The 14,701-nt window shown below is 45.3% G+C and overlaps 2 protein-coding genes across 2 annotated transcripts in view; one reads left to right on the plus strand and one right to left on the minus strand.

Moving 5' to 3' along the window:
- The window catches only part of LOC105919965 (steroid 17-alpha-hydroxylase/17,20 lyase), a 10,158-nt gene extending 5,341 nt beyond the window's left edge, over nucleotides 1-4,817 (minus strand). Inside the window, exons 1-2 of the mRNA XM_012855442.3 lie at nucleotides 3,020-4,817; nucleotides 366-486 (exon numbers count right to left, since the gene is read on the minus strand). Coding sequence (XP_012710896.2) covers nucleotides 366-486; nucleotides 3,020-3,270 — 372 coding nt within the window. The 5' untranslated portion in view covers nucleotides 3,271-4,817. The remainder of the gene's footprint in view (nucleotides 1-365; nucleotides 487-3,019) is intronic.
- A 3,616-nt stretch (nucleotides 4,818-8,433) lies between these two features.
- On the plus strand, nucleotides 8,434-11,918 carry LOC105919964 (early growth response protein 4). Its single transcript, XM_012855441.3, has 2 exons — nucleotides 8,434-9,960; nucleotides 10,078-11,918. Exons 1-2 carry the CDS (start codon nucleotides 9,834-9,836, stop codon nucleotides 11,136-11,138), a joined length of 1,188 nt encoding a protein of 395 aa, XP_012710895.2. The 5' UTR covers nucleotides 8,434-9,833; the 3' UTR covers nucleotides 11,139-11,918.
- Nucleotides 11,919-14,701: the final 2,783 nt, after the last annotated feature.

Raw genomic sequence — 14,701 nt, forward strand, 5'->3', positions numbered from 1 at the left:
TTTCTCTTTAAGAATCATAATCAGTTACCTAATGAGAGAAAAAATGGGTAAAGGTGGAAGGTCAGGTCTGTAAATGTAATACAAAACAATTGCAGACCTATAAATCTACTCAAAACCTAAAATATTGTGTCAATAGCCTTTGTTATTTTGTTTAGCCACCGGGGGGTGCTGTAGGAAAATGTTATAGAAAAGGAAAAGAAGAAGAAAAACTTAAAAAATTTTCAGGAAGTAGAACTTTTATTAGAGAAAGGAGGATTTCTGTTCTTGTTTTCCACAGATGATGGTTAGTCTTGCCTGAAAAGTGTTTCTGTGCGATGTTCTGCAGGGAAACATTGAGTATTTGGTGCTGTGTTAGCATGTCTGACCATGTTGGGGCGTCCAGCGAAGTCCTTGCCCCTCTGCAGCAGCACCTCTCTGGCGTGCTGATGGTTGTTCACCACCACGGTGTAGTGAGGGCCCAGGTAGATTGCAAACAGAGGTCCGTACCTCAGAGACAAGCAGAGTGTTACAGTTGATCACCTGCTGTACCTCTCAGAGACAACAGGTTCTACAAGAATCAGCTCACTGTCCAGGGTGATAACATTCAGGCTTCTTCCTGTAAAGATCTGCCAACAAATCCATGCATATGTAAGAAGCCTTACATATCTACCTGAACACCAACCCATCCTTCCATGCACAGCTTCTCAATCCTCCACACAAACTACCTTGTTAAAAAGCTAACTAGTCATTCCACACGTGACGTAAAACATGGTTAAGTTCTAGTCCGGTGGAGACTGATGAGTCAAAGTCTACATGACAAACAGTAGGGAGTTTATTTCAGTGTCACTGGCTTGAAAACACAAACCTACTGAGATCTGCAGGATCTGAACAAGCCTTGTCAGAAATTAACTACTAGTCTTAAATGTTGTTTGTTCGAGAAATCTGCCCAACACCATGATATTAACTAGTCATTCCAAACTTTATCTGCCTCAAAATAAGGATTTGCCTCCACTCGTGAAAAAAATGAGAACCGAAGATACTTGATTCAGCTGAACATCAAACCACTTAATTAATTAGTCCTTTTCAAATGTTATCCAGTGCTGTTGCTGCAGTTTAGTTCATAGGAACATAAACAAACTGCTGATTATTTGCACTTTTTATCAGTCGTTCTACTCTCTGACAAGACCTTTTAAACTTAAACTAGTTCTTAAAGTTGTCTGAAACATTAACAAGTCCTTTTGAACTCCACTTTGCTTTCATTAACAGCACAAACAAGACTGATTTCTACTTCATATCTACTACTAAATGAGGTAAATATTTACTACTAAATGAGCATCAGAACATCAGAACCACAAAGTAAATCTCCTGAAATGAATCCAGATTTACTAGGTTTTTGGTCAACATCTTGTTAACCAATGACGAACTTGTCCATTGTTTAAATGCTGACTATGTTGGTAACTGAACAGGTGTTTGGTCGTTTTTTAGCCTTAACTTCCTCTTTTATACAATGACAAGTCCATCCTGAACATTATCTTGTCTTTATACATATTAACTGGTACTCTAAATGTAAAAACACAGCATGAATGAGTCATGGTGACATATATAAAGGAACCAAATTACTTTAGTAGCAATCAGACTAAAGCAGTTCAGGTGTGACTAGTAACTAACTAGTCATTCTAATTGTAAGCTTTAGCACAATTACCACTCCTTCTGAATGTTAACTAGTTTGTCTGGGTATAAATTACTGATCAATCAGCTTCTTTATGCAAGACCAGAAATCAAAGGAAACCAAATAGCTTAGAAAGGAAGTAGTTTTCTTGCCCAGTAACCAACCCATACCAAAACTCTATGAGACAACCAGCTGGCATGAATTACTTGAGAAGACAAAAAAAACGACTCGTAAAACTAACTAGTCGGTATAGTTTGTTTTCCATTTACCTGGTTATTCATGTTATGTTATGGTTATTCTCCCAAAATGTTAAATAGTCTTCCAACAATAAATGTGGCCTGAAACCCTAAACTAGGTATTTTCCTCATCACTGAGCCAGCGTGGTAAAACTTTAGCAAGTCATTTAAAAATGTTTAGATATTTATTATTTGTTTTCCACATTAACCAGTTCAACCAAAAGTTGACCATGGTTTGATTTTACTAGTCCTTCCAAGTATTTCATTCTTATAACATTACCAAGTACTCTAAAGAATAAAAAAACTAAATATTATCAGATAAACATATGTACATTCTATTAGCATATAGAATATTAAATATTATAATATTAACTAGTGCATTTAAGATAAACTAACAAACCATAACCCAGGACTTTAGTCTAAAATTGATTAGTCACTTCAACTACAACTAGTTTCTCCAAGTACAAATTATTACCATCACTTATAGTACTGGCCTCAAATGAAACTTTAATTAGGTTATAATAAATGAGCTCAACATATTCATATGTCATTTAGAAAAGTAGTCATCACGATTACACTTAACTAGTCCTTCTAACCTACCTACATTAGCCAGTTTTTAACTTATTTTCCATTGTATCCCAGAAACACATCACATCACAAATATTATTCATCCTTCTCAACATTCATTACTTCCTAGTTATATTAACTAGTTCTTCCACACATTAACTAACCCATACACACATAAATGAAGGGGTTAACTAAAAGAGAGCCGACTAAAACAACTAGTTCTCAGATGTTACGTAACAATTCTGGACTCGGTCTTTCAACACATTAATTCATCCTTTCATGCCAGTTAATTCAAACAAGATTTAAACTTGTTATAAAAACTAACTAGTGCCTCCATGATATAATTATCAAGAGTTTTGATAAATATAACTAAAACACAAACTAGTCCCTTGAAACATGAACTAATCCACCAGCCAGCGAGTCATTCCTCTGGTTAACCTGCCTTCTCCCACATAACTAGTCCTCTCCAAAGACGAGTCTTGTTAACCAGTCCCATCTAATATTCTTAAATAAGCCCAGGATCAGAAAGAGGAGCATCACAGACACAGAGGAGGCTCGGCGGTCTCACCTGTGGGCCAGCTGGGTGAAGAGGAGGTGCGGGGGGAGGCCTCCTCCCAGCCAGGGCAGGCTCCCCAGGACGGGGAGGTGAGGCAAGCAGGGGATGGAGCCCCGCGGCGGGCCGGCGGAGCTCAGAGGTTTGGGTTCATGAACGAAGCGCCGACAGGCCAGAGACCAGACGACCACCACGAGAACGACGAAGAGCAGGAGGACGGGTGGAGGGAAGGAGGCGCAGATGGAGGCGAGGAGCCCGGCGAACATGGCTGCGGCGTGGCGCGTCGGAGGGGAATGAGGGGATGGCGAGGAACCCTGGCTTTAATCTGAGTCAGTCGGGGAGGAACCTTGGAGAGGTCAGAGGTCACGTGTGTGTGTGCTGTTATTACAGATGTACGACCATGACTGAGTGTGTTTATCTTCATCAGGCGGCCTTGCTGTTATCAGGCCAAATGCCACGGGTTACCGTGGAAACCTTAAAGGAGAACAACCACCTGTTTCTCTCAGATCTGTCACCTCTCACCATTTTTACTCTTTATGGGGAAGTAAAACATTCTGAAATCTGCAACATTTTATGTTTCTAGAGCCTGAAAAAGTTCTAAACCAAACACAGTCCGTCCCATTTTGTTCTGGACCTGTTTATCAATTCATTCACGACTGTTTTTGGTCTGTTTTTAGTCTCTGGTGTATTAGATTTAAAACTGCTTAGAGCTGCTGATGGGCTGATTTAGAGCAGTTTGCCTCAGAAATGAACTGGGCAGGTTATATCAGTTCAACATGTGTTACATGGGTCACTGTTCTGTGGTTTGGTTCTGGTGTTAGGCAGGATTTTGCTCTGTTTTCATCTCGGTCTAGCATAGTGTATAAATTCAGGTTTTAGACCTTCAGAACTGGGTTAGCCTGAAAGCATCTGTTCAGTCTGATTTTAGACCCATTGGGTGAAGAGCTGGTTTTGGACTCTATAAGGTGATACGATAGGCTTTGGACTTTTAGACTGGGTCCTGGATTGAGTTTAAATTGCTTTTAGAAAATTTTATAAAGTGCACATGTTTCTGGTAGAGTGCTTGAGGAATATTTTTGACTTGTTTTATGTCAGAGTCATTATCTGTCGGTTGGTTGTGGACTTTCTTGAATATAATTCTTCAGAACTGTTGGGATACTTGTACTCGTCATCTTCCACTTATACAGAACCGGGTTGCAGGCGCATCGGACACAGCATGTACTTTGTATGTATAATGACAAATAAAAGCGTCTTATCTTATACTATGTAGGAGTTGATTTTCTATGGTTTTCGGACTCGCTCTAAGAATTTGTTACTAGTTGTTCGGGTATGTTTGTTCGTCCAATAGAAATCAGCTTTGTTTATTCTTTTATAATTTTTTACACTGATTTATGACTGATTTTGAAGGTTTTTCTGAGTGGTTCTCTGCAGTCAAGGTGGAGTTGGACTTGGTTTTAGACAGTCTGTGGTCCAAGAAAACGGTGGGTTTGAACTTGAGTTTTGTCATTAATTCAGCCGTTTGAAACAGGCAGGAATAGAGTTGGCCTTTTGTTTAGGCTTATTTAAGACATGTTCCGGACTTATTCTGGTCTAAACTGGTGTTGGTGTTCTTTCACTTGGTTTATAAAAGTTTCATCTTGCTTTCCTTTGTTTTCCCACTGTTTTAATGGCCATTAACTATTTATATTAAGCTTTCAAAGTTAGTTTTAGCCTTGAATTGTAATTGGGTTTAGAATTTGCCTCCTTTTGGACCCATTTTGTACTGGTTTATATGTGCAGAGTCCGTTTTAGTGCTGGTCGAGTGGTTAGAGCAGTGCGCTTGCGCTCTGAGAAGGATGCAAGTACCCGGTTCGATCCCCACTGCCTGCAATCTGGGTCCCTGAGCAAGACCCTTAACCCTAGATTGCTCCCCGGGCGCCACACATGGCAGCCCACTGCTCCCCAAGGGGATGGGTTAAGATGCAGAAGTGAATTTTTCCATTGTGAGATCAATAAAGTTCAATTATTATTATTATTTAGAACCACTTTGGGTTTTACATACTTGTGTTAAGACAGAATTCCTGTTGAATCCTTTATTAAGCTGATATTTTGGGTTTTCTGGCTGCGGTGAGATTATTCTACAGGATTGCTCTTTTGTGTCAGTGCTAAAGATAGTCCTGCATGATTCTGGCTGCATGTTTCATCTCACTGACCTGCTGCAGGATAAATCTGGCACCAATGAGCCATACCCCGGTGGTGTTTTTGTAAAACAAAATTAAATATCTTCACATCTAAACTGTTCCATTAACTTTAAAATAAAAACGTGTGATTCAGCGGCACCAGATGAGACCAGAGAGCTTCTGACGCCACGAGAATCCAAACACATCGACGTCTCCATCGCGGTTCGCCTATTTGTAACAGGTGGAGGGAGAAGGAGGTGGCACACCGCCATGGCAACAGTCTCTTTGGCTTCGCCCACACACACATTTCCCCATCATCTGTCTCCATGTCGTCTCTTCACACGTTCCTGCGAGCAGGGCTTCTCTCTCCTCGGCATCGTCAACAGACTGTTCATCTCGACGGCCCAGACGCCCGCTCGGTCGTGTGCTGCTGTCACACGGCCTGGATCTTTTCTGTTGCTCTGAGCAAACGTCAGCAGCAGCTGAAGGTGGGAGCCGAGGGAGGGAAAACGGTGGGAACAGGTGTCGGTTTAATGTTTCAGCTAAAGAGCGGCAGAATCCCTGAAGAACGACATGCAACGCCTCCATCACAAAAAGCCCCGAAAGAAGAGAAAGCATCGGCCTCGCTTGATGTTTTAGCGCTTGTGTTGCAGTGCAATCTGTGATGTAAATCCGTATTATTCTGGGAAATGTAAAGCAGGTTGATAAATTAGTGAAAGAAATACCTAAAGGTGGGTTCATTCCTGTTTGCTATGAAGGTCTAAATGAAGAGCCGATGCAAAGTTTTACCTTCAAAGCTTAAATATCTACAGAGCTTTCCGCAAGATTTTGCATTAATTCGCATTATAAAATCTCATCTACATTCCATGCAACAAATTACCACAAAATTACAGTAGAACGGAAAAGATAAGTGATTATCACACATTTAACAATGAACATCTGAAAAGAGTGATGTGCATTTGCATTCAGCCCTGCTGAGTCGACACTCTGCTGAGTCCTCTGACAGCCTCACACAACCAGAGCAAAACTTTTTACCCAATTCATCTTTGGAGAGTTTCTCAAATTCAGTCAGATCGGATGTGGAGCACCTGTGAGCACAACGTTTGGCTGCAGATTCTCAGTTTGAGCTCTGCCTGGACTTTGACTAGGCCATTTTAACACATTAATATCCATCCATTGTCTTTTGCGTATCTGACATCGCATCACGGAGGCAACCGCTCCACATTTCTGCAGACTCGCTAGTGAGCACGTTGTCGTTAAGCCTTGGCTCCTGGGGTGGAGCCCAAAGAAGCTACAGGAAGTCCGTCTATGTGGGCCCACCACCTGCAGAGAGGAACAGCGGGATCAGGTGCATTACAGGCTGGGTGGAGGGAAAGTTGGACCTTTGCATGTAATCCCTGGCTGCAAGAACTGATTTTAGGGACACGTTGATCTAAACCGTTTGGCCGGATATTTACGGACCTTCCTGGATTCAGCTCCACCCGTCTTCACTCCACCTCTGACCAGTTTCTCCACCTCTGCTGAAGAGAAGCATTCCCTCAGCATGATTCTGCCACTTCCCTACTTCACAGGAAGGATGCTGAGGGTGACCAACCCTGAGTTTTCCTCCAGTTCACCGTGTCGACTACATGGCTTGTATCAAACTGTGAATAGGACTTTCTTATAGATTTCTTTCCACAACGACTTTCTTCTTGCTGTTCAATAAAGGTCTGATTTGTAGAGCGCACTGCTAATAGTCTCCCTGTGGACATACTCTCCCACCTGAGCTGCAGAGCTCCTCCAGAGATACCATGGCGTCCAGAGAAGAGCTGGATTTATCACTCAGCTAAATTACCCACAGCTGGGCTCTGATTACTGTCTGTTTGGTTACTGGTTCCCGGCTGCATGTGGCCACAGGGTCAATATCCACGGTCGGGCTGCTATAGCCAAACCTTTGGTCACTCGTGCCAATGCCAAACGTCTGTTTCAATGGTGCAAAGAGCGCTGTGGACAATGTGAAACATGTAATGTTCTCTGATGAGTCCACCTTTACTGTTTTCCTCACATCCGGGAGAGTTACGGTGTGGAGAAGCCCCAAAGAAGCGTACCACCCAGACTGTTGCATGCCCAGAGTGAAGCATGGGGGTGGATCAGTGATGGTTTGGGCTGCCATATCATGGCATTCCCTTGGCTCTATACTTGTGCTAGATGGGCGCGTCACTGCCAAGGACTACCGAACCATTCTGGAGGACCATGTGCATCCAATGGTTCAAACATTGTATCCTGAAGGAGGTGCCGTGTATCAGGATGACAATGCACCAATACACACAGCAAGACTGGTGAAAGATTGGTTTGATGAACATGAAAGTAAAGTTGAACATCTCCCATGGCCTGCACAGTCACCAGATCTAAATATTATTGAGCCACTTTGGGGTGTTTTGGAGGAGCGAGTCAGGAAACATTTTCCTCCACCAGCATCACGTCGTGGCAACTATCCTGCAAGAAGAATGGCTTAAAATCCCTCTGACCACTGTGGAGGACTTGTATATGTCATTCCCAAGATCAACTGACGCTGTATTGGCCGCAAAAAGAGCCCCTACACCATACTAATAAATTATTGTGGTCTAAAACCAGTTTCAGTTTCATTGTCCAACCCCTGTGCGTGTATGTATATATATATATATATATATATATATATATATATATATATATATATATATATATATATATATATATATTAAATACAGGTTTTAGCTATTCTATTTGTTTTCTTGGAATAATTGCAGTGAATTTCCATGGCAGATGAAACCCACAGAAAAAAGTTTAATCATTCCATTTAAAAATATAATTCATTTTTATTTTGAGACCTGAGAACGGTAGTTCTTTTAAAATAACAGAAAATAAAACAATTTCCTTTTGTAGATACTCATCAGTCATGAATTGTCTTTTTTCATCGTGTCAGCCCACATTTGCAGCTCTAAACGAGGACTGAGGGTTAAAAAGGTAGCAGCCTCCTGGTCTATCATGTAAAAAAAAAGTCCAGTGAACTTCTGATAAAGTTCTAGCAGTATGAAAACTTCTGCACAGTGCTGTAGATCAGCTAAAGTTCAGCGTGCAAATAAGAGTCTGTATATTTATGCGGCAGGCCTGGAGTCTGAGACATCAGAGAGATCTATAAGGAGGCCGGGGTTGCCCTCAGAGATGAGAGGAGCCTCATCCTCTGACGGGAACTCAGAGAGGAGAGGAGGGGGGGGGGGGGGGGGGGGGGGGGGGGGGGGCTGAAAGGGATCCAATCAGGGGGAAACTAGTTTTATTATATTAAGGGATGCACATGTTACATCTGAGCTATTGCAGGGTTCTAAAATGTATTTTATTGAGACTTTCTCCTGTTTTAAAGAGAACAGATAAAATAGGACCGAGATTCTGAGGAGGTTCATCGCTGCATCCAGGCAAACACCAGCTTTGTGTTACGTAAGAGTTCTGCTGCCTTTTGGTTCACAGGGAAGATTGAAAAAGAGATGAAGCACGAGTTATGCTCCTGGACCTGTGACTCATCCAGAACCTGCAGGATCTGGGTCAGGATCTGAATCTGGATCTGGGTCAGGATCTGGGTCAGGATCCGGGTCTGGATCCAGGTCTGAGTCCTGGTCTGGCTCAGGATCCGGCTCAGATCTGGGCCTGGTCTGGGTCTGGATCATGATCTGGATCTGGATCAGGATCTGGATCAGGATCCGGGTCTGGATCCGGCTCACATCTGGGCCTGGTCTGGGTCTGGATCATGGTCTGGATCAGGATCAGGATCTGGATCAGGATCCGGGTCTGGATCCGGCTCACATCTGGGCCTGGTCTGGGTCTGGATCATGGTCTGGATCAGGATCCGGGTCTGTCCACACACGGCGCCCAGCTGTGATCCAGCTTAGAGGCTGCAGCTCCTTTTTACGTAACGCCTGGCCTGGATCCTCCATCTGTCTCCATGGTGACACCTTCCCGGCTGCATGTGGCTGTGCAGGAATGCAGCATGTGGGCCGGTATACCGAGCAGCACCAATGTGTGTCTGCAGTGCTGCACCAGAGCGCCGCAGCCTGGGAACATGGAGGGGGAGCGAAACCCCTGCTTATAAGTGACGCCTCAGTCCTCTGAGGTCTGCTCCTCTGATGCTGATCAGCTTTAGAACTAATGATGATGCATGGAAATCTGCAGCCTAGCAGAACCCAAACCCTGGGGTTAGGGGTGCAGGCGGGTTGGAGGTGTCCCCTAAAATGCGTCAAAGCGCAGGTTTTGTGAAGGCGCCCCTGTTTGCTGTCCTCCCTCATCCCTCCATCCCTGTTGTGTAACCTCTCTCTGCCTCTCCGCTGCCGCAGTGAAGGAAACCCCTCTCTCCGCTCCTGTGCGTCGCTCTGCCGCCTGTCCTTTTAAGGCATGGGGGATACCCGCCGTCACGGCCGGAAGCAGCCCATGTTTGGGCAGCTACGAAGGCCGCGCGGCGGGGGGAATCCCTCGCGCCGGCGCCGACCAATGAGGGCCGGACTGGAGTTACCTTGGAGACGGAGAGTATAAAAAGGCGAGCGGCGAGCGGAGAGAGCTCAGCATCCTCAGCATCTCCTCCTGGAAGCAGCTTTCAGCGCCGCTCACGGATTATAACGCCGGACTTTTCAGGGGGATTCCCGCTTTCATTAATAAAACCCGTCAAGATGCTTCTGGAGCGCGACGACAGCTTCATGTCCGAGTTTGAGGACGCCTGCAGCGCCTGGGTGGACAGCGTGGGCTCAAGCCCCAGCGAAGGCGTGGACTCTGACGTGGGATCACCTTTCAGCCAAGGTAAGGGTCTCATCCATCCATCGGTGCATGCATGCTGCAGCTGCATCCTCCTGGTGCTCATTATCAGGCTGACATTATGCAATAATAACCCCCTCCCTCCCTCTTCTGCTTCTGCAGTTTTCTCTCCGGGAACCGACGCCTCTGACTCGGACTTCTTCTCCGACTTCAGCGACTGCTCCTCGGACGCGCTCTCGCCGTCGCTCGGCTACACCGGCAGCTTCTTCGCCGAGCCGGAGCCGGCGGCGTCGGGGCTGAGCAGCACCGCGGACGCCATCCTGAACATGATCACGGAGATCGTGGGCATCTGCACGGAGATGGAGCAGCAGCAGCAGCAGCAGCAGCCCGCCCCCGCCTTCAGCATCCCTCCCCCGGCTGCGGCGCAGCACCTGCCCGCGGCCCCCGCTCCAGCACCGCTGCTGATCAAAACTGAGTTCGGGACCTCCAGCTGCGCCAGCGGCTGCTCCCAGTCCTCCACGCCCGGGAACGACGCGCTGTCCCCGGCCTCTGCGGACTCTCTCCTCCCGCTGGTGGCGCTGGAGCAACAGGTGGATGTGGCGGAATTCCTCGAGTCTCTGTTGAGCTCCGAGGCCGGCCAGGGCGAGCTGAAGCCCGGCTGCGAAGTGAAGCAGGAGCCGCTGGAGCTGGAGGACTGGCTGAAGGGTTTGCCGGTACCGGGAACCTGCGGGGACTCCGGTAACTACGTCATCGGCGGCGCCCCCTCCACCCTGGACGCGCACCTGCTGTCCTCCCTGCTGCAGGGCGCGTTCCCGATGGTCAACATCAGCGGCGTGCAGGCGGCCAGCGCGCCCAAGCAGCCGCGCGCCGGGCGCAGGGCGCATGCGCGCGGCGGCGTGAAACCCAAGCCGTTCCCGTGCTCCGTGCAGGGCTGCGAGCGCCGCTTCTCGCGCTCCGACGAGCTCAACAGGCACGTGCGCATCCACACCGGCCAGAAGCCCTTCCAGTGCACGATCTGCGCGCGCAGCTTCAGCCGCAGCGACCACCTGACCACGCACACGCGCACGCACACCGGGGAGAAGCCCTTCTCCTGCGACGTGTGCGGCAAGAGGTTCGCGCGCAGCGACGAGAGGAAGAGGCACGGGCGCGTGCACGTGAAGCAGCAGCTGCGCGCTCAGATGATGGCCGCCTACTCTCTGGCCCTGAACGCGCCCGGCGTGTAAACATTAAGAGGCGTGCGCACGCGCGCGCTCCTGCTTGGCTGGAGTTTTTTTGAAAGCTTTTTCCGGATTTGAACCGACAACCGGACAGACATGTGAAGTCACACCGGTGTGCAGGTGCTGAGAGGCGCATGCGTGTTGCAGTGCCCCGAGGGGCCCCGGCGTGGCTCCTGGCCCCGCAGCTGAGCCGGCCTCTGAACTGTGACCCTGCCGCCTGTGACGCAGCAGCGGCGGCGGCGGCAGCGGCGGGCGGCCTGCCTGCCTGGAGGAGGTTTCTGCTGTAACATAGAACATCTTTCTGCATGAAGCCGTGAAGACACTCTGTGAATGTCGACGTCAGAATGTGGTGCCTCTGTTGGTGATCTTTTACTCCCGTAAACAGCTTTCTATCTGTTTGCAACATATCTCTATTTTTCTAGCCGGACTGTCTACCTCTCAGTGTCACTGTTTTACAACCAGAGTGTGTATATTTTACAAGAAGAGTCCAGATGCTTTTGTTCTGGCGGGATGACGAAACACGATGTCACTTTTCTTTTTCTATGAAACGACTGTAAAAAAAAAAAAAAAAAAAAAAACGAACTCTGGGCTGACCCGTGTGTGCAGCTTGAAGCGGCACCGATGCTTTGTGGGATATGTTGTCCTGTGTTCTGTGGTGTGAGATCTGAAGCACACCGGCTCAGTGAGAGCTGAGCTCCGAGTAGCACACATGGCTGTGCAGGTTTACCGTTCCCTCATTCTGCATGGAGGCTGTTTTTGCTGTTAATAAACCAACAAAACAACAGATCTGCTGAGTCTGGCTGCTTCCTCCGAGTTTCCACTGCACCCATCACATCATCTCCACTGCAACACTCACAACCTGAAAACCCAATCAACTTTAAGGGCTTCAGTGCCCAAAAAAACTCAACATAAAGTGTCACCTAAAGTATTCAGAACACATTTTGTCCTGTTAACATGTGAAAAATGATTACAAATCATTCTTGACATCAAACAACAATTATCTGAGTAAACTTTAAAAAGCAGTTTTCAAATTATTTCATCAACTAGAAGTTAACGACATCCAAACCACTGGCAGACCTGAAAGATTCAGTTACACTTTATTTGAAGGGGTGTAAGACTGACATTACACTGTCATAAACATGACATAACACCTGTTATGAACATAAATGACTCTTTATGAATGTTTAGGACTGTTGTCATTAATTGTCATTCGGTAAATTATGACACTATTAAAGCAAAGTTGACATTGTTTAAAATGTCTTTGTTATGACAAGCCCTTAACTTAAAAAAAAACCAAATCAAGCCCTTAATTTAACCTAATCCAAAATCAAGCCCTTAATTTAACCTAATCCCAAATCAAGCCTTAAATTTAACCCAATCCCAAATCAAGCCCTTAATTTAACCTAATCCCAAATTAAGCCCTAAATTTAACCTAATCCCAAATCAGGCCCTTAATTTAACCTAATCCCAAATCAAGCCCTTACTTTAACCTAATCCCAAATCAAGCCCTAAATTTAACCTAATCCCAAATCAAGCCCTTAATTTAACCTAATCCCAAATCAAGCCTTAAATTTAACCTAATCCCAAATCAAGCCTTAAATTTAACCTAATCCCAAATCAAGCCCTAAATTTAACCTAATCCCAAATCAAGCCCTAAATTTAACTTAATCCCAAATCAAGCCCTAAATTTAACCTAATCCCAAATCAAGCCCTAAATTTAACCTAATCCCAAATCAAGCCCTAAATTTAACCTTGTCTCTGTTAATGTCAAGTTGTCATAACAAAGACTTTAATAGTGTCATAATTTACCGAATGACAATTAATGACAACAGTCCTAAACATTCATAAAGAGTCATTTATGTTCATAACAGGTGGTATGTCATGTTTATGACAGTGTAATGTCAGTCTAATGTACACCCCTTTAAATAAAGTGTAACCAAATATTCTCCTGAACAGGACCTCTCTAACGGCTTGAAGTAGGCCGGCAGATTCTAAAAATAGAATCTACCAGCAAACATCTTGATGATCCCAGTGATTTTTATGGAAAATAAGTTTAAGATTTATACCACAAAGTGGGACATTTTCTAGGTTTGGGTTCTATTACATCTGTTGTAACACAACGTCGTACAGAACGTCTGCTGCTGTCGGACCTGGACGATGTGGACCTTTACCAGAACCTCCTGAAGGAGAAGCTCTGGCTATCGGTTTGTGACCTCAAGCTCAAAAACACTTGGGTTAAGTAGCAGAACGGTGATCAGAAGCACATTAGCCAGTCCACCTTTGAATTATTTTATAAAAGAAGAAAGCTTTTGGAGTGGCCTAGTTAAAGTCTGAAATCAAATCTGATTGAGATGCTGCTTAAAACAGGCCCTTCAAGCTTGAATATCTTCCTTTAAACTGACAGTGTGTAACTTATTTGGCTTTTAATGACCAAAAATCATGTATTGCTTTTATAAACACATATTCTGCCAAAGTCTAATAACATCACATCAAAAATTAAACTCTTCTCATAACTTAGAATTAGTAGTTTATAAATCAGGTGTCAGTGCACCCACTAGGAGACACCATGTTGCGTCACTATTTCTGACTTCAGTAGCCGTAAATGGACAAACCTGTCAGTCACACACGTTTTCCCCTCTCTGTCTTCTGTACGAAGACGTGCTGTCAGTGGAGGTGGAGTAGAAAACAAGCAAAGACGACTGTAGATCATTCTATTTGCTGTTTTCTGTTGAGATGCAGGACCATCCACACTCTTTGCCCAGCGAGAGGAAAGAGAAAGCAACCAAGAAAAGAAAAAGCAATAACTGGGAGAAATGAGAGTCTATATCAGCAGAGCTATTATTACCAGGTAGAGATAATTCATGTGAGAGTGGTGATTTAAAAGAGATGCAGATGTCCTGCGACATCTGCACACTTTTTAAGGCTGAAATTAGACAATTCTGCAGAGCAGAGTAGGACAAAAAATCCTCTACAGCAAAGGACTCGCTGGCACTTCTCAAATGCTTGATGGCAGCCAAAAGATTTAGGGGGGAATTACTTATACCTCGAGGCTGAGGTGGTTTGTATATCTTTATTTCCCCCTAATAAATAAAACTACCATTTAAAAACAGCCAATTGCGTTTACTTACGTTATCTTTGCATGTTGGATGAATTGGTTTGATGATCTGAAACATTTCACACTCAGAAATGTGTAAGGGGGCAAATACTTTTAATGACTGGAACCTGGGCTCTGCCACGTCTGATTTCCACTGATTTGTGATTTTCCCTGGACTCCAGGGGCGTTGAGCTGAACATGTCTCTGGATTTAACGTGGAAATGATGCAGAGAAACCTCTGATGCTGAGAATCTCCCTTTTAAAAGCAACTCCTCCATCAGCCGCAGTCATCTTCATCAAAACAGTCTCCATCCGGCCGTCTACAGGCTGCTGTTGCCTGGCAACAACCAGCTCCATTAACAGTTTGTCAGGCGGTTTGAACTGTGAAGGCTGGGTTTCCATGGCAGCGACAATTTCACCCACGTTGTCCCTGTTGTTTGAATTATTCTGCTGTTTGCCAGAGTCGGCATCTCTG

Source organism: Fundulus heteroclitus, unplaced genomic scaffold (genome assembly GCF_011125445.2).
Source record: "Fundulus heteroclitus isolate FHET01 unplaced genomic scaffold, MU-UCD_Fhet_4.1 scaffold_125, whole genome shotgun sequence".
In the NCBI taxonomy this organism is placed as follows: domain Eukaryota; kingdom Metazoa; phylum Chordata; class Actinopteri; order Cyprinodontiformes; family Fundulidae; genus Fundulus; species Fundulus heteroclitus.

Bases quoted from the DNA above. Each gene is read 5' to 3' on its own strand.
- LOC105919964 (XM_012855441.3), top strand. From the start codon at position 9,834: ATGCTTCTGGAGCGCGACGACAGCTTCATGTCCGAGTTTGAGGACGCC. The intron at 9,961-10,077 runs GTAAGGGTCTCA...CTGCTTCTGCAG, and splicing joins GGGATCACCTTTCAGCCAAG to TTTTCTCTCCGGGAACCGAC.